We start from the raw sequence: 19,591 nt of genomic DNA, 5'->3' as shown, positions 1-19,591 counted from the left end.
TGGCAGCCAGGGTCTGCCTCAGCCCCCGGGTTCTCTGCAGAGACTGATCAAATTCAAGGCTGTGTTGGTGTGGCTGGTTGGATTGTGAGCTGATGGGGAGCAGGGAGGGATGACCGTCTCTTCTGACTGCCTCCCACTCCCTAACCCCTGCGACGCTGCCTGATACACCAGAGACCCTCAGTATGTGAGTGTCGATTTTTTTTTTTTTGCTGTGCTCAGCTTGTGGGCTCTTAGTTCCCTGAATACGGATCAACCTGTGCCCCCTGTATTGAGAGAGTGTAGTCTTAACCACTGGACCACTAGGAAAGTCCTATATGGATGTTGAGTTTTTACTGAAGGAAAGACCTTGGCAGCATCTGCCCTTTGACCTTAAAGAGGATTGATGAGCAGAAAAGGGAGATTTTCTCGCCTTGGTCAGGATGGAAGCAGGGACTTCTGGGGGTCCTGCGATGGCCATTCCCTACCTTGGGTCTTGAGTCAGGGGGTCAGAGCTGAACCTCTCGGTGGTGTTTGCTTTTCAGTTTTTCTTGTTAAAAGGTTCTTTGAGCATAAGGTCTTCCAACCCTGTAAACCTTGATGTAGGTTTTCATAAAAATGTATATTTAAAAACGTAGTCCTAACAAAAATAAATTTTATATATATATATATATATATATATATCTTTCAGTAATCTCTTTTAATCCTTAGAAGATCTAGCGATAAAGAAACCCTTTGAGCAAGTCTCTCTGTAGAATGGAGAATCCTTTGGTTGCGGAAACTATCCATCTTGTGTTGTGTCTTCAAGGGTCAGATATCCTTATGTCAATATGAGTTCATGTCATTTACTTGTTCAGAAGGTGTTTATCGAGCATCTGTTATATTCCACATGCCGAGAAGCTTAATGTGCATCAAACTCTGTGGGACTGGCCAGTCGGTTGCCATGGTGGCGTGAGGGTGGAGTTGACCTGTTTCTGGTGTCCTGTTCTGTGCCAGATCTAACCTCCTGATGACATCACAGCCCTGCCCACTCAGGTGCAGGCGTCTGCCCTCTGCCCTCACCTGCTGCCCCGGTACACATTGACTGGGGCCATGTGATGTGTGCAGGGGAAGTTTTGTTAAAACAGCACAGGCAAGACCGAAAGATTATTGAGGGGGAAATAGTAAGAACCAAAGATATGAATGATAATAGTTTACTGATATGGTCACTGACAACGGCTGGTTTCTTTTTCTCAAATATTTCGATGGCTGTGAGTCTGAGTGCCGGTAAGACTTCATTGATCCGTACTCAGTTAGTGGCTTTTCCTGTTAATTTTCCAGCATCCAGGACCAGGACAAGAGGCTCCAGGCACTGTGGAATGCGTGTGAGAAGTTGCCCAAAGCCAATCATAACAACATCCGGTGAGTGGACGATAGAGACGCTGGGTCAAGGTTATTTAAACCTCACACACACGTTTCTGGGCCAAAAGGCGTAGTCACTGGCAAGCTTGGCGTTACACAGTGTCCAAAGTAAATTTAACATGCAGGGTCTCTTTTCAACTTCAAGCAATCCTGGGAGGTTGTGAATTACCATCCTGCAGATGAGGAAACAGACTGTATGGGGCTGTGAGATGCTGCAGGCTACCTGACCAGCTGCTGGCTGATGCAGTTCTTTGGTTTGCAAGGAGCAAGGATGAATGCAGGCTGCTTTCAGATACTGGGGTTTATTGTAAAGATAGGTGCCTGTGGATCCCAGGGGCGACACTGACCAGACCCTGAGCTGGATTTGACAGTTGTGTCCTGGAGCCAGGCTTCAGGAAGAAGAGGCTGGAGAATGTTCTCTGGTTTCCACTTGTCACCAGCAATTTTCCATGTGTCTGTCTCTTACTTTTCTCACCCTTACCCGGGTTTCACTTCCCACTGCTCTACGCATCTTTTCCCTCCCGGGCTTACGCTCTTTTCCACTTTCTGCTTCCTCATCACTTTGCACCAGCATCGCTCTTGGCCCTCCCCTCGTCCTCCTTGGAGCTTACTTAGATGCATATTTTCAGCTTCGGCTCCTACTGCCATCTGCCTGATTATTTCTGTTTTCCTGTTAAAAATCCCAGGAGTGACTTCTCATGGCGGATCCTCAGACAAACATAGGATTCCTGTATGACCCAGCAATTCCACTTCCGGGTGTATTTCCAAAAGATCTGAAAGTAGGGACTTGACTTTGTACACCTACGTTCATGCCAGCGTTATTCACAATACTCAAGAGGTAGAAACAGCCCACATGTCCAGCAGTGGATAAATATAGGTGAACAAAAAGTACATACAATGCAGTATTCAGCCTCAAATAGAATAGACATTCTCATTCTTGCTACAATATGGATGAACCTTGAAGGCTGTATGCTAAATGGGAAAGAAGCCAAACACAAAAGGGGAAATTCTGAACAATTCCACTAAAAAGCAGTATATACAGTAGTCAATTCATAAAGATGGAGAGTAGAATGGTGGTTGCCAGAATGTAGAATGGTGGCTAGGGTAAGGGGAAGGGGTCAGGAGCAGCAGGTGGGCTGTCATTTCATGGTGTCAAGTTTTAGTTTGGGGTGTTGAAAAATTCTGGGGATGGATGGTGGTGATGGTTGCATCACAATGGAAAGTAATGCTAGTGAACTGCATACTGTAAAATGCTTAAAGTGTTAAATATATACAAAATTGAAAGAGAGCATCCCACGAGCAAGAATCAGATCAAGAGCAAGAATGACTCTCAACTGATGCTAGGCCACTGACCAGCCTGTGGACTGACCATGCTGAGCTCAGGCCCCATGTCCTGGTCCAGGCATGTGTGGCCTCTTGGAGGGTGTGATGTCGCAGGATGTGGGTGGAGGTGGCCCATCAGCAGCTTAGGGTCTTTGTGCTCTGTGGGCAATAGTTGCTGAAGGAGCTGCTTCTCTGTGGTCCAGGCAGCATGGGGCTGGACCCACTGTCTATATAACCAAGAGCCCGGGAAGAGATGGGCTTTGGGGTCTGGGGCCTGTGCGGGACCAGGCATGTTTGATATGGTTTGGGAGAGCTCTTTTTGTGCTTCATTTGTGCATAGCTACTCAGTCACTGATTTTTTTTTTTTTAATAATAGCTTTATTGGCATAACCATTCATATGCCAGTGTCCCCTTTTAAAAGTGTGCAGTTAAGTGTGTTTTTGTAAATCTGCAGAGTTGTACAGCTATGACCACTGTGTAATTTGAAAACATTTTCATCACCCCACAAAGAAATGCTGTTCCCATCAGCAGTCACTCCCCATTTCTGCTTGCCCAGCCCCTGGCAAACTCTCATCTATGTTCTGTCTCTGTCAATTTGCCTGTGCCGGGCCTTTCATACAGATGGAGTCATTCACCCCGGGGTCTCTGTGTCTGGCTTTTCTCCACTGGCATCACGTTTCCGAGGTTCATCCACGCAGTAGCATGTGTCAGTATTTCATTGCTTTTGAGGGCTGACTAGTACTCCACTATATGGATGGGACTACGTTTTATTCATCTGTTCATCCCTTAATGGATATTTGGTGGTCTGTCCTTTTCAGCTATGCTGAATCACACTGCTAGGAACATTTGTGTCCACGTTTTTGTGTGGACGTATTTCTCTAGGAGTGGAATTGCTGGGCCACATGCTAAGTCTAGGTCTAACATTTTCTTCGTTGGCTCTCACAGCCCCACTGAGACACTGCTCCTCGCATGAGAAAGTCCCCACTACTGACACCTGCACACCACTTCTCACCTCTGCACACAGGGAGGACAGGAGGCGACAGAGGCTTGAAAAGAAGGAGGGAATTTCTGGCATTATGCACTGAGTCAAAAGGAAAGATGGAGAATTTTTTTCTGGCCACAGTTTGTTGAAGCAGACGTTGACAACTAGCCCAGGAAGAGCTCTCTCTGTTTTTGGAGCATTCTTGTGTCCTGACACGTGATACATCTTGATTATATTGTAGGATGTATGAGTCTTCTTATCAGTAAGAGATGTTTCCAGCTGGTGTTAAGGGACCATGGCTGGTATCCAGCCCTCGAAAACCTGGCCTTTCTCACTTCCTTTCAGATACTTGATCAAGTTTTTATCCAAGCTCTCAGAATACCAAGATGTCAACAAGATGACACCTAGTAACATGGCCATTGTATTAGGACCCAACCTGCTGTGGCCACAAGCAGAAGGGTGAGTCCAGGGAGGAAGGGGTGTGTGGGTCACACTGGGGGACTGTGGGGGCCTGGGTGGGATGGTCAGGGCCCCAGATAACCACTAGCCTAATTTATGTGTCAGGTCATATGCCTGTCTTGAGCTGGTCCTTCTTTAGACTCAGGAGGAGACCCAGAATTCCTCAGATAGTTCCTGTTAATAGTCTCAAAGCCAGGTGTAGCCAAGGTCTTTTCTGAGCTCATCTGGGTCAGCATCAAGTCTGGCAAGCTCTTCTAGGCCCTTGGGCCCTCTATGGAGAGCACATCCCAACATTGGGATACAGAAGGACAGAGTGCTGTCTTGACAGAACAGAGCTGGGAAAGGATGAATCTGGCAGTTGTGAGAATCAGTCCTCAGACTTAGCGATTTCGTGTGTGTTACTCACTCGTCTCCTGTAGGGAGGACTTCTGGGGATGTCTCCATTCTGTAGACATGGGGAGAGGTTCAGAAAGGTGAAGTGGCCTCCCCAAGAGGACACACGCTCTCAGACCCAGGTGTGCAGGCTTCTGGTCCAGGGCCCCCTCCCTGCCTCAGCTGCTCACCTCGCCTGCCCTCCTCTGCCCTGTGCCCTCAGGAACATCACGGAGATGATGACCACGGTCTCGCTGCAGATCGTCGGGATCATCGAGCCCATCATCCAGCACGCAGACTGGTTCTTCCCTGGGGGTATGTGGCAGCAGCTGATGTGGGAGTAGGCTTCTGGGGGGAACGGGAGGTTGCTGTGAGTTCTGAATCTTTGAAATTGAGTGCCACTGGCCAAAGGGGTGTGTGTGTGTGTGTGTATGTGTGTTGTTTTGTTTTTAAGCCCCCTGTGCATACCACCTTTGGCCAGTGGTAGGAAATCAGGATAAAGAAACAAAGGAGGTAGGAGTTCAAGGTAAAACTCTGTAGGTTCTGTGGCTGAGCTCATAAGCACTGCAGATAAATCGGCTGTAGTCAGGAGGGGATGAGATGAGACTCCATTTGAGAGCCCGCAGTCTTAAGTGAGATCTCTTTCTGTTTCTAATCCTGTAATTTTTTTTTCTCTTTGGTTTTCTGAAAAAACATCTGATCATCATTGTCTACAGATAGTAATATTGCCTGTTATTTTCTTTTCTTGACTAATTCCATTGGCTAGCACTTCAACAATATCAGATAATACTGTTGAGAGTGGACATTGACCTCTTTCCTGATTTGATTTAGACTGCTCTGGCATTTATTTCAGTCTTAAATGTGAGGATTGAGATAGATGATTCTGCCTTTTTTTTTTTTTTTTCCATAAAGAAAATACCTATCTGTCCCTGTTTGACTGAATTTGTTTTGCGAATCACAGGTGCAAAAGTGCTTTATTAAGTCCCTCTTCTATTACATGCTAGGTGAGCACCATGAAATATAATAAGATGAGTTAATATCAACAGATGATCTAACACTGAACCATGGGATGAGATTTTCAGGGGTGACATATAAAAGAGTGGCCATTTCTCTGCTGGTTTCCCTCCTGCCCAGGAATGGCTTGGCCAGCTCACAGACCATGTGTATCTCTTCTGTCTTGCCCACAGAGATAGAGTTCAACATCACGGGCAATTACGGGAGTCCAGTACACGTGAACCACAACGCCAATTACAGCTCAATGCCCTCCCCGGACATGGACCCCGCCGACCGGCGCCAGCCCGAGCAGGCCCGCCGGCCCCTCAGTGTGGCCACGGATAACATGATGCTGGAGTTTTACAAAAAGGATGGGTATGAGCTCACGGCCCTGTCTCAGCTTTGGGGGAGGGAGGGGTTGACTGAGATGGATGACATCAAGGCTGCACTTAACCAGCAGCAGTCTAAGTGGCCCTGTCATCTCATTTCTGATGCCAGCAAATGCTTTGGAATTTGTCTTTTAAACGTGGTTTTTAAGCAGTTCGGTTCCTGTGTGAGGCGTCTCTAGCTGGGGGGATACCCTGGAGGGTCAGTTGTGGTGCTTCGCTCTCAGATGTCTCTGCATCAGAGCTGGACTCCCTGTCTTCTCGGCCACACCTCGTCTGACTCCCAGTCCGCTCTGAAAAGCCATCCAGATGACCTCTGCGAGAAAGGTGTCACCGTGGCACCTTGGGGCATTCAGTGTCCACTGGCCCCTATAGTATGGTCTTCTGAATATAAAGAGCCAGGGTCGTCAGGATTTCTGTGGCTAGAGAGCCATCTCTCTGGGACCCCAGGGTCTGCAGGCAGTTTCGCAGGCGCTGCTGGAACTTAGGGGTATAGAGGCTAAAACCACATACGCCAAGCCGCCTCAGCTACTGCTGTATGGATTAGTCCAGCTGACGCTGCCAAGTTCTGTCAGAATTGTGGATTTGTGGCCTGGATCGATAAGCTACTAAATTTTGAGGATAGTTTGTTATGCAACAAAAGAGAATCAGAACAAGCTTTTTAAAAAAAGAAAAAGACACTGGGGGCTTCCCTGGTAGTCAAGTTAGGTTGTCAGTTTAGGTTAGGACTCAGAGCTTCCATGCAGGGGGTGCAGGTTCAATCCCTGGTCAGGCTCAATCCCATGTGGTCACACCACATGCCATGCAGTGTGCCAAAAAAAGAAAAAGGACACTGAGGTCACGCACCCTATGCGGCTCTGTGTAGCTGCTCTTTCCAGTCCTACTTGATGTGCCTGTAGCAATATCACTTCTGTTCTGAGCCTCAGGGGGCCTCACCAGGTCAGCTGACAGCAGCACCTGAATCCATGAGTATGTCCACACAGAGACCTTAGCCTGGAGGTACTGTGATTTCGAATGTTGTTGTTGTTTAGTTGCTAAGGCATGTGCGACTCTTTGCGACCCTGTGGACAATAGCCCACCAGGCTCCTCTGTCCTTGGAATTTCCCAGACAAGAATACTGGAATGGGTTGCCATTTCCTACTCCAGGGGGTCTTCCTGACCCAGGGATGGAACCCATGTCTCCTGCACTGGCAGGCAGATTCTGTACCCCTGAGCCACCAGGGAAGCTTGTAATTTGGAATAAGCACGTGTAAGAAGAAGTTCAGGAGCGACCTGAGGTGCTCTATGGAGCACAGGTTCCATGATGCTTCGTTATGTTGGGGCAGCGGGGAGGAGATAGACACCTGGGTCTCGTGAGTTTCTGAGACACATGATTCAACACATTGAAGCCACTTCCCTGAATGTATGAGTTTGTGGGGTCTTTTACATGCTGTGATCTGTCACGTATCTTCACAGCGGGCTGTGGCATCCTTTCCCAAGTTTATTACATGAAAAAGCCTGTTGTCACGAGATAGAACTCGTGTTCCAAGGAGCTTGTTTTTACGATTGTGGCTATTGGGGTCCTCTGAAGACCAAGTAGAAAGATGGAGAACCCCAAATGCAGCTACTCTGAACAGGATTGTGGGGTGGTGAGGGGGTGCAGGAATTTTTCTTCAGACAGAACTTGAGGTTCTGGGTACCATGGAAACTTTGACTCATATTTGACGCTTGGACTGTCAGCTCAGCCTTCAAGAGGTGTGTTCTTGGCCCAGGCCCCACCTCTGCTTCCACATTTCCTGGATTCACACATTTGTGAGACCAGGTCTGTGAAATGTTGCCTGGTGCCTCCGGCTGTTATTTGTCCTGGGGAGGTGAAGAAACTTTGTTATGCATTTAGGAGAGGAATGATCCCTAGAGGAGCTAGAAATACTTGATTCTGGCCTTCCTGGGGGAGTGTGGGCAAGGCTGAGCCAGGATCTTTAGGATCCTTCTTACTCATCTCTCATGTTGGCACCTACCATGCCACTGCTGCCCAGCCTCCAAGTTCATCTTAAATGGTCCAGGAACTCCCAAAACTCCTGTGGATTTTGGGGGAGATACTAGGCTTTCTTGCTTCCTTTCTCTCAGCAAGTATTTGCCAAATGTAACTGATCGTCAGAACAAAAATCGAAACCTTCCAGATCAGTATAGACTTGTTTTTGTTCAGTTGCTCAGTCATGTCCGACTCTTTGTGACCCCATGGACTGCAGCACACCAGTCCTCCCTATCCTTCACCATCTCCCGGAGTTTGCTCAAACTCATGTTCATTGAGTCGGTGATGCCATCCAACCTTCTCATTCTCTGTCCCACCTTGTCCTCCTGCCTTCAATCTTTCCTAGCATTAGGGTCTTTTCCAGTGATTCCAAATGTAACCAATCTCTAGATGAAAAATCAAAGCCTATCCGACCTCTGTATACTTAAATACCTCAAATCCATATACTGGCCAACATCTCTGGGTAAGATCGTTCCTGACCAGAATTCAAAAACAGCATGATGGGGACTTCCCTGGCAACCCAGTGGTCAAGACTCCACATTTCCACTGCAGGGGTCATGGGTTTGATCCCTCGTTGGGGAACTAAGATCCTGCATGCCACATGATGTGGCCAAAAATAAAAACAGCATGAGAGATGTCTATGCTGCTGCTAAGTCGCTTCAGTCGTGTCCAACTCTGTGCAACCCCATAGATGGCAGCCCACCAGGCTCCCCCGTCCCTGGGATTCTCCAGGCAAGAACACTGGAGTGGGTTGCCATTTCCTTCTCCAATGCATGAAAGTGAAAACTGAAAGAGAAGTCGCTCAGTCGTGTCCAACTCTTAGCAACCCCATGGACTGCAGCCTACCAGGCTCCTACGCCCATGGGGTTTTCCAGGCAAGAGTACTGGAGTGGGGTGCCATTGCCCTCTCCGGATGTCTATCCTACAGAGGTCAAAAAGAAATATAGCTGCTAACCCCTGACAGCTCATGACTTGGAACGGTCCAGAGCAAACTTCTGTTCTCAGTGATAAATGTATTCTTTCTGTAGACACCTGTTCTTATGCTGAACTCTCTAACTTTCAGATTTTTTTTTTCTGGGGCAGGCCTTTGTCTCCTAATTTTTAAGGTCCTGCATCTTATCTTTTCCCTGTGTGGCCTGCCAGGTTATAGTGTGAAGTGTTAGTCACTTAGTTATGTCCAACTCTTTGTGACGCTATGGACTGTAGCCTGCCAGGCTCCTCTGTCCTTGGGATTCTCCAGGCAAGAATACTGGAGTGGGTAGCCATTCCCTTCTCCAGGGGATCTTCCTGACCCAGGGATCAAACTTGGGTTACCTGCATTGGCAGGCACATTCTTAAGCTTCTGACTCACCAGAAAAGCCTAGCTTAGGATAAGCTACTCTGCAATACGAGGTCCCAGTAGGCTAGGAGGAGTGAAGCAGGGGAGAGTAGCTGCCAGTGGACCCGCCTTGCCAGCCAGCCTGCCCCATGTGAATCCCAAGGGGGAGCAGATGAGGACTCTTGCCACGTCGTCCTGCTTTCTGCTAATTGCTCTCCAAACCTTTTGCTTCTTGGGTGTTCTTTGTGGCCTCTGGCTTCTCGCCTCTGCCTTGATTCAACTATAAAGGGATCCGAAAACCAAGTTCTTCTCATTCTCACTGGAAGCAGTGGCTGTGGGGAATCTTTGACGTCCATAAGCGATGTGGGTATCTATGAAGTTTCTAAGGGAGTTGGTTGTTTTCGATGGATTGAATCTGGTGTTTTTTTAAAACAACACGAAGTTATTTGATGCTTGCGACTATTCTTTGTGTGACAGAACAATGAGCAGAAACTTGTGACCTGCTTCTGTGACCTTCTGGTTGTATTCTTCTACCTCTGAGTAGCTCCCTTGCTCTTGGCAATATGCCAAGCAATTTTGTAAATTTTGTCTTTGGGTGGAGTTCTAGCTCGACGTTTAGACACTTAAGCCTGCCAATGTTTCAAGCAAATTTTCATTAGCCTCTGAAGGTAAACGTGCTTCGACGCCTCCAAGGTTGTCGCTGTTGCCATTGTGATTCATTGGTCTATAAAGATTTTTGTTGCCTTTTGAAGACATCTGTGAACCTTTGATGCCTGTTTCCTGGGCACAGGGCATGCTGCCTGCCCCACAAAAGTCACTTCAGCTGGGAGAGTCATGATGGCAGGCGGCTTAGCTGTCTATGAAAGCAGGAGCATACATTCACCTCTTGATTCTTGGTTGCTGACGCTTTGCTGCTGCGATTTAGCGGGTCTCATTGGTCCCCCCTCCGCGTCCTCCTCTTGGTGAACCAGGGGATCACCAGGTAGCCTGATGTCGGGGTCCATGGTGCTGGGAGATGCAGTTGATAGCAGAAGATGTCCCCCCACCAGCCCTGATCCCAAAGCCCATGCCTCCCATCTCAAATGGGGAAGGTCTTTCTAAGCGAAAGAGAGTGTGATAAGAAAGAAAACCCATGAGACCGCCCTCCTTTAGGGCTCTTCTAGGAACCACAGGGAACAGCATCACCAACCATTGCAACAAAGTGGCGTCAGTTCGCTTCCCCAGGTGGATTGTTAAGCTTTTTGCTCTCTTTCATCCTGATAAATTTAGAAGCCCAAAGAGCACAGTTTGCTGCTTGCCCCCAGCTTACTTTAAATACCAGGGGATGCCACTGGACCCTGCTGCAGAGTTTTGAGTGGCCTCCGGGGGTGACTGGATCCCCTGTAGAAGGTGCCTGTTTATTGGTGGGGGTCCTCAGAGCCAAGACGACTTGCAAGCTGGTGGGTAGTGGATCCCAGAGAGAGACCAGCTGCCCCCAAAATGCCTTGGAGAAGAGAACTATTAACACATTATTGACCAGAGAGGTATTAACACCACAGCGTTAGCTTCTGCAAAAATGCCCCGGTCAATAATGTGTTAACAGCGACACTAGACGGGCGGCGTGGCAGTGGTGGTGGGGGTCTCCCCTCCGCTTTCCCCAGGGGAACGTGTGTCAGAAGGTGTCCCTTTCTGTGTGCATGGCGTAGCACCATTGTCCTCTGTGCCCCTCATGGAGGCTCCCTACCCACACATTTTCGTAAAGGACCACATCCCACCTGCTACAACCCATCCCCAACCTTTGGTTTGAATCTTGCTGCACCTCTGCAAGGTGGGCAGACCGTCACGGTGTGGCAGCTCAGTGCTCCTGGCCAGCGTGGGTGACAGCAAGGGGCAACCCTCTGCTTATCCCCAGTGGAGACGGGGGACTGCCCGGTGTTCTCCCTGCATGAACATCTGTCTCCCTTAACACTGGCAGTATTAGCTCTTGCCATAGTCAGTGAAGGCTTTGACTACGTATCATGGCACCAGTCACCTCCTAGACCAGAGGAAAGGAGATTGACCACCTTCTAAATCATATAACTTAGAAAAGAGCGGATGGCTGCTTCTGTGGATTTTTTCCCTTCCTTGTGACATGCCCCCAACCCCTACCACAAGCACCAGGGTCAACTCTTCAGCTTCTGTCTTTATTCACCAGTGCGCTTGGTAGGATGCTCTTCACCTGTGCAGACAGAAAAGTCACTTTAACTGGAGAGACGGACTAAGCAAACAATTTCAAGGCTCAGTGGAAACCCCAGGCTTAGCCCCTGACCCTGACAGAGAGCCGCTGTGTGTCCGGAGGCAGGCGCAGTGTTTGCCACACTAATGTCTGTGTGTTTCTGTCCCTGCAGCCTTAGGAAAATCCAAAGGTACAGTATCCTCGGGTAGCCATGAGGCCACGTGCAGTCTATGGGAATAGCGAGCAGTGCCTTAGCGAGCTCTGCAGGGGTGAATGTGCGTGTCTGGTTGCTTTGGCCGATGTACTCAAAGCTGTGTCCCCCCTTCTTGAAGTGGAATCGGGGGGCGGGGACTGACCAGAGCATGATCAGCCCCGCCCTGCTCTGTAGACCTTGCAGAGGTTGTAAGCCAGCCAGCATCCTGGGGCTGGCCCGGGAGTCCTGAGTCGGTCCTGTGCTTCCCAGGTGACAAAAAGAAGGATGGGTGTTCAGGTGTCCCTGCTGGTCGGTGCTCTCTTCTAGTCTGATGCTGCCCTCCCCCCTCCCCCGCCCTGCCTCGCCTCCACCCTCCACTTGGGAGGAGTGGGTGACCCCCCCCAGCGAAGCCGCTCTCTGCTCTGAGGGAAGCTTGGGTTCCGGGGAGCTTGTCGGGCATGCCGTGGTCCTAAGGCCAGCGGTGCCCAGGCCGCCCCAGCCTGGAGCTGCGGGATGCTCCGCGGAGCAAGGCCGCCGCCTCGCTTCCTTGGTCCAAGAGATGCTCGGGGCTGCGCTGCTGGCCGCTTCGTGGGGGCGGGAGCCCGGCGCCCTGGGTGCGAGGCTAAGCCTGGGTGTCTCTGTGTCCCCGGCCAGCATGGGCGTGAGGGTCATGGACACGTCGTGGGTGGCTCGAAGAGGCTCCTCGGCCGGCCGGAAGGCATCCTGCGCCCCGCCTGCCATGCAGCCCCCCGCCCCGCCCGCTGAGCTCGCCCCACCCCTGCCGTCGCCCCTCCCGGAGCAGTCCCCGGAGGCCCCCATGGCGCCCGCGCTCTCTCCATCCGGCCTCGGCCTCCAGCCTGCGGCTGAACGGACCAGGTAAGTCCGGGGCGCTGGCCCCCCACCCGACCCCCCGGGTAGGCTAGCTTGCAGTGCACGTGGATGAGGGGTTTCAGGTTTGCTGCACACGCTCAGAGCCTCGTGCAGTTGGTCATGTCCCCTGTCCCCTTTCTAAGCATCCTGGTTTGGCTTCTGCTTCATGCTGGCAGCAGGTAGGGATCATAGCCCCTGTGTGATCAGAGGGTGCCCAGGCTTTTTGAGAATAGCATCCCAGGTGCACGTGTAAGGTGGCAGCTTGCCAAAGCAGGCGAGGAAGCTGAGTTCCCAGTTCCTCTGTCCCCTCCTGTGCTGGTACAGCTTGTTACCTGTTTCGAAGTTTAGAATTTCAGTGGTTCTCCTCTCCACTCCTCTTCCTTTAGATGCATAGGGGCCATTTTTACTGCTAAAATGGGAGCAAGTCAGGTAAAGAATGGAGGTGACAAGATCATGCATTTCATTCTCGTGGAGGAAGAAAAGAGTTAGGGAGCCTGCTTGTTTCAGTGCTGGTTCCATGAGATTTTATGGAGAAAGGGCCTTGTCCCTCCAAAAATGGAAAGTGTGATCTGAGCCGGAACGGGGTCGCTGGTCCCCAGGGGCGCAGGGGAGGAGCCCCCCCCCCACAAACCCCTTTGAGAGGGGCATGGTCAGAGGGAGGGGATTCTACAAGCGGGGTTGCACAGACCCCTTGGCTGTTTGTCTCTGTTCTAAACAATTCAGAAAATTAGGAAAGCCACTTCACCAGGCCCACTGTGCATTCTGTTAGGAATTGGAAAAATTTTGGCGACTTTGGAAATCTGAACCTTTCAAGCCAGTCTTTGTATGCACTTGTGTGTGTGTGCACATGCACACAGATACCAATCCCTAAGTGAAGGGGTTGCAGGATTTTTTTTTTTTCTTTAATGTATAGAAAGTATTTTCCTTGTGAGATGGGAAATGACAGAGTTGGCAGGGGCTAGAGATGACCCTGGATGGGGTGGTTGCTGATGGCTCCATCAGAGAGGGCAAGGGGTTGCCGACCCTGGCCATGGAACCATGGGCTTTGATTCTGTTTCAGGATGCAGGAGGGGGGAGAGAGGTCAGCAGGAAGCAGGGGCTGCTGTGGGAAGGAGGAAACTGACAAAGAGGAGACTTCCTGGAATGGTCTGCTGGGGAGAGGGCCAAGGCCAGGAAAGGGCACTGGCTGTAAGGGGGCCACCTGGAGATGGGAGTGGAGCTCAGGCCTTCAGAGCCCCCACGAGGGGCTGGTCACCTCCACAGGCATCTTTGAAGGCCTTAAGAAGGTCTGGGAGGACCACACCTGCCCAGAGAACATAAATTCAGTTCATGATTCTGATGCTGAAGCTGCCTGAGTTCAGGGACTGACTCGGTTTTATAAACTGTTGTGTTACAGTGCTTCTAAAAGCAAAGAACTTTCTCCAGGATCAGGGCAGAAGGGAAGTCCGGGTTCTAGCCAGGGGACACCCAGTGCAGGCTCACAGCCCGGGGCACAGCCAGGCACGAGTCCGGGCCAGCCACCTGCGGACCAGAGCCCTCACACCCTCCGGAAAGGTACGTCACAGCCACCCTCATGACTAAATAAATAAAAGAGGGCAGTGTGGAGACTTACCCGGGGCTCTGGTGGTTAGGACTCTGCTTCCACTGCAGGTGGACGGGTTCAATCCTTTGTCATCGGGGAACTAAGATTCTGAATCAAAAAAAAGTAAAAAGAGGGAAAAAAGTAAAAAAGAGGGCAGTGCAGAGGAGTCGGGGCAGTGGTACACCTAGAACAATGCAGATCTGTCCACATCTACACCTGGGATTCTTAAAGGGTAAACACCTCCAGGGCAAGTACACGGGACTGAGGGCAAGGACAGGGAAAAGACAGACTGAGTGATGGAGGCTCTGGGCCTCTGTGGCCGGAGGACTGGGTCAGAGGTCTCTGTTATGGCATCCCAGAGCCACTGGAGGTTCAGCCAGAAGAGCTTCCTGCCCGGAGGACAGTCGCTTTGTCCAGGGTCCAGTGTCCAGGTCCATCTGTAGTCGTCCCCTCCTGGACAATGCATCCTCAACTCCCACCTTCTCTGAGCAACCCTGATACTTGTACCACTGTGAAGCGATGGAAGGACCCTGAACTCAGCCGCTGCCTGGGGGTGGGACATATGTGTGTGTGTGTGTGTGTGTGTGTGTGTGTGCGCGCGTGCGTGCGTGTGTGTGTGTGTGTGTGTGCATGTGCGCCAATTACAGCAGGAATCGAGAGAAGAGGAGGAGACATTAGTGAACAGGTGGGGCAGATAGGAAAACCTGTAGTTCTAGGTGAATTTTTAAAAATGGCATCAGCTGCCCTCAGGGTGCCAGGAGCTGGGCGTGGAGGCACTGGTGGTGAGGGGTCGGGGAAAGGTGCTCACAGCCACATGGATGGATGGTGAGTGCCACTTAACAACCCTGTGTGCTGATTCGTCTTTCAGTTTCCAAGAAGCTGGCACCCATTCCACCCAAGGTCCCCTTCGGCCAGCCAGGGCCCCTGCCTGAGCAGCCTGCCGGCCAGCCATCCCCACTCAGCCTGTCCCCCACGCCCCCCAGCACCCCATCACCCTACGGACTCAACTATCCCCCGGGCTACTCCCTGGCATCGGGCCAGCTCTCCCCCGCGGCCCCGGCACCCCCACTGGCCTCCCCCTCTGGCTTCACGGGCGCCCTAAGCAAGTCGCGGCCCACCCCGAAGCCCCGGCAGAGGCCCACCCTGCCGCCGCCCCAGCCGCCCACTGTCAGCCTCGCCGCCTCCAGCCCACAGTCCTCAGAGCATCCCGTGCTGGACGGCGTGTCCCCCGGGGAGAGCATGTCAACAGGTAACCTTGGCGCGCGTGGCATCTGGGAACTTGGCAGGAGGTGGGCCTTGTTTCCAGGGATGACCGTGCTGGAGCCACCTGTGGCATATGGGGTGGTCTCCTTAGAAGCCCCCCTGAGGCCGTGGACACCCCCGGGCCCAGTTGTCCTGCAGAGAGGGGGCTCCCTAGGGGATTTCTCCCAATTGAACACCCGCCAGCCTGGGTTCTCATCCTGCATCTGGGGGCCGAGCGCCCTGCGTCCTGGGAAGAGGCGGCTTCAGGAGGGGCTGGACTGTGATGGCAGAAAGCGGGATCACAGCACAGGTGTGTCTGGGGCTTTGCTCAGCTCAGCACTGGCAACTCAGTTACCAGTTTTCACCGTGAGAACAGAGGTTGAGAGACAAAGACATAGTTTCCTAATAACTAAACAAGCCTTGTGGGCTTCCTGATAACTCGGTTGGTAAAGAATCCACCTGCAGTGCAGGAGACCCCGGTTCGATTCCTGGGTCGGGAAGATTCCCCTGGAGAAGAGATAGGCTACCCACTCCAGTATTCTTGGGTTTTCCTGGTGGCTCAGATGGTAAAGAATCTGCCTGCAATGCAGGAGACATGGGTTTAATCCCTGGGTTGGGAAGATCCCCTGGAAAAGGGAACAGCTACCCACTCCAGTATTCTGGCCTGGGGAATTCCATGAGTCCATGGGGTCACAAAGAGACATGATTGAGCGACTTTCACTTCACTTCAAACAAGGCTTATTAGAAAAAGGTTTTTTCCCTAGCAAAATATATTTAGAAAGGGCTCAGTAAAGAACCTGCTTGCCAGTGCAGATGTGAGAGATAATGGGTTTGATCCCTGGGTCAGGAAGATCCCTTAGAACATGGCAACCTACTCCAGTATTCTTGCCTAGAGAATCCCATGGACAGAGGAGCCTGGAGGGCTACAGTCCATGGGGTCGCAGAGTTGGATACAACTGAAGTGACTGAGCATGCAATTTCAAACAAGATTCTGTAAGCCTGGTTCTTTGAGGGGCTTTGTGGGACAGGCCCATGACAACTAAAATTAGTTTTACTTTAACATCAAAGGTGGAGCTATTTTTCCTCTAGGAAAATGTGTAACCATAACCCACACACACCACACAGATACATGCATGCAAGCATGCTTGAACGCACTCATACCACAGATACACATAAATCACACACAGATACACCATATATACACCTACTGTATACACACACCACACACACACATACAAACACAGCTGTCTCCATGCAGACACGCCACACACACACTGGAGGCAGCAGTCTGGCCTTGGGTCCTGACTTGTGCTTTTATTCATCCCCACATCTGCCCTCGGGAGTGAAGGTTCCCTTGACCACATGGAAGGAGAACCCATGGGTTTAGTGCTTTGCTGCCTAGAAGAGACTAGTCCAGTGCACGTGCCTGGGGTGGGGGAAACAGATGTATATACCATGGGGAGCGGCCGTCTGGCAATCTGGCTTTCTTTGGATGTGATTAATGGTGAAGGCCCAGTTGCTCTGTCCACCCTGAGGCTCTTAAGACATTAAGGAGACCCCTCCCTGGAGAACCACAGTGAGCACCACCTCCCTCCCGCTGGTGGTTCTGGAAGAGTCCCTGATGGATGGCGGGGGTCCCAGCCACCCCTGGTTCAGAGCTGCTGCCCTTGAGCGGTCATCTGGGGGGCGGCGGCCCCGCCCCTCGTCCAGCGGGGCAGTGGTCTGAGCGGTGTGGTCGTCGCGGTTTGCTGCGGCCCCCTGACTGTGCGTTGGGCGTGCTGTGTCCGTTGTCGTCTCATCGTCTCTCTTCCTCTCTCCGCCTCCTGTCGCTGTGTTCTCGCAGCTGTGTGACACGGGGGATGCGGTTGTGGACGCGTGAGGGGGATTGCAGGGTAAGCGGTCCCGGCCTCACCTCTCCCGGCCGCAGCCAGGCCGCACCCCACGCTCTGCATGCACCCCGACCCGCACGGCAGCCTCCTGTGGCCTAGGGGCTCACCGGCCGCCTCCTGGCTTTTCTCAGGAGGAGAAAGAGGCTGCGCTCGGCTTCTCCCTCACTGTCCCCCTCCAGGGCCGCCCAGCCCCAGCTGCTTCCCACGCGGTCTTAGAAGGAAGGGGTGACGGCCCCCTCCCTCATCCCAGGTCTGTGTCACTGGATGGCCCGCTGGCTGACGACGTGTGCCCAGTGTTGGGGGAGGCACAAGCACCAGGGGTTTAGGGAGGGGCCCCCGGGGAGAGTACCTGCCCGGTCCTCTAGGATGGCCAGCAGGTTCTAAAGAACCCCTCGTGTCCGTTCTAGAATTCACCCCAAGCTCACGTTGTCCCAGGTATGCAGCTAGCCAGGGCCTTTCTGTCCAATTCAATGAAATACTCTGGGAGCCCTCCTACCAGTTTCTGCCAGGCCTCCTGCTCCTGTAAAGGGTAGAAGCTCCTAAAGAAACCAGAGGCAAGAACAGGCAGGAAGCAGGTGTCGGGGCCTGAGTCAGATGGGGCAGCCAGAGTCAAATGGGGCAGCCAGAGTGAAGCAAGGGGTCCCCTCTGCCCCCCAGGAAAGCTGCACATTCTGGACAGGAGTGGCTTTGCGGTGTCTGCCGCCCACACGGGCCCCCTGACAGGCCTCCGGGGGCCTCTGTCCCAAGGATGGGCCTCTCCTTTCTCGGCCGTCTGCAGGGGTTTCTCTCCCACTGCGTTCCAGCTGCCTGAGTTACCTTCCTGCTCAGTGTGGCTTAAGGAGTGGCCAAGGTGGCCGCTAGGCGGCTCTCCTCAGGCTGCGTGTCCTTCACCTGTTTTGCCTGCGGGCACCTTCCCACCTGTGTCACCCCAGTGACTGCCAGACCCAGGCGGAGTCAGAAGGCGCCCAAGGTCACACTCCGCCTGGGGACAGAGGCGGGGCTTGAGTCCAAGCCAGGCCGGCAGGAGGAGGAGCACGGCCGAGCCGCGGACCCCCACCCCCCACCCCCGTCTCTGCTCGGTCAGGCAGGGGGCTGTTTCGGGGGGTGGGGGGTCAGGGGAGAGGAGGAGCTTCGTTCCAGAGCTTGCATGTTTGTGTGTCTTTGAAGACGGTGTCCACACGTCTGTCTGTCCACTTGCCGTGGTCTTCCTTGGATGGAATGTTTGACAAAAACGGGAAGCCCCACCCCCATCTGCTCCCCCATGGTGTGGGTCCTCAGTCCCCCACTCGGGGACGGTGAGGCTGAGCAGAGGCCAGAGCTCATCAGGCCCGGAGGGAGTGACAGGTCCCCTTAGCCCTGCGGCCCCGGGAGTTGGCGCTGCCGTCCGATGCCCGCCCCGCCGGGCCGCCAGCCCCGAGCTGCCTGCTGAGGTCTAGACAGACTGTGTGTGTTGCCTTGGGGACCAGTCTTCTTCCTGGTCTTTTTCTAGGAAGTGACCTTTCAGTGCCCGAGCAGAGGCGTAACTGGAGGCGAGCAGGACGGGAATGGGGGTGGCGGTGCCCACAGGGAGCAGCTTGCCCCCCTTACTCCTGGGGTCCTCAGGGAGACCCTTGTCCCACCTCTGCCAGCCCCTTAGGCATACATGTGTGGTCTTGAGTTGGGCCACTGTGTCAGGACCCCCTGTCCAGCCACGCACTTGGGAGGTGGCTGTGTCCCCAGGCTGTGACCCGATCCCTGCAGACTCCAGGAAACTAAATGCAGCCCTGACATCCCCAATCCGGTGTGACCTGGCCCAGCCAGGGGGCATCCTCTATACGCAGAGTCTGGTTCCAGGGGGTAAGGATCCGCTGGGCCTGAACCACAGGTAGGAATCTGGATGTCCGGGCCCATGGGCGGAGAGGGCCCCTTTGAGAGGCTGCTTCAAGGGACCCCCACACCAGCTGGCCCTTCCATGACACCCCAGGCCCCCAGCCTCTCAGCCCGCCCCCCACCCCTGCCGCCTTGCAGATCTGGTCCACTTCGACGTGCCCTCCATCCACGTGGAGCTGGGGTCGGCGCTGCGCCTCGGGCCCCTGGAGCACATGCGGCGACACTCGGTGGCTGAGAAGAGAGACTCAGAGGAGGAGTCGGAGAGCACGGCCCTGTGAGCAGCACTGCAGACGCGCGTGCACACAGCCCTGAGAGCAGCACCGCGCACGCGTGTGCTCACAGCCGTTGCAGCCGCCGCCCAGGTGGGACCCCTGCGGATGGCCACGTGGCAGGTTTCTGTGGTGCAGATGTTTTTTCGTCCCCTCTGGGTGGTGACTCTGGCCTTTTGTTTGATCTTTGCCTTTTGACTTTGTGCCTATTTTGATCCACTTTCGGCCTCCACGCCAGGCGACCGCCCTCCCCACCCGAGGG

The 19,591-nt window shown here is 52.9% G+C and overlaps 1 protein-coding gene across 2 annotated transcripts in view; it reads left to right on the top strand.

Moving 5' to 3' along the window:
• Positions 1 to 19,487, top strand: part of ARHGAP44 (Rho GTPase activating protein 44) — a 120,717-nt gene extending 101,230 nt beyond the window's left edge. For both annotated transcript variants that reach the window (XM_055576475.1, XM_055576476.1), the window contains 8 exons: positions 1,297 to 1,377; positions 4,028 to 4,141; positions 4,737 to 4,828; positions 5,701 to 5,881; positions 12,263 to 12,484; positions 13,875 to 14,032; positions 14,929 to 15,309; positions 19,199 to 19,487. In XM_055576475.1, the coding sequence (XP_055432450.1) occupies positions 1,297 to 1,377; positions 4,028 to 4,141; positions 4,737 to 4,828; positions 5,701 to 5,881; positions 12,263 to 12,484; positions 13,875 to 14,032; positions 14,929 to 15,309; positions 19,199 to 19,338 (1,369 nt within the window). In that variant the 3' untranslated portion in view covers positions 19,339 to 19,487. The remainder of the gene's footprint in view (positions 1 to 1,296; positions 1,378 to 4,027; positions 4,142 to 4,736; positions 4,829 to 5,700; positions 5,882 to 12,262; positions 12,485 to 13,874; positions 14,033 to 14,928; positions 15,310 to 19,198) is intronic.
• Positions 19,488 to 19,591: the final 104 nt, after the last annotated feature.

Source organism: Bubalus kerabau, chromosome 4 (genome assembly GCF_029407905.1).
Source record: "Bubalus kerabau isolate K-KA32 ecotype Philippines breed swamp buffalo chromosome 4, PCC_UOA_SB_1v2, whole genome shotgun sequence".
NCBI lineage: Eukaryota > Metazoa > Chordata > Mammalia > Artiodactyla > Bovidae > Bubalus > Bubalus kerabau.
Note: the sequence above shows the minus strand (reverse complement) of the source record. Positions and strands in the feature narration are given on the sequence as shown.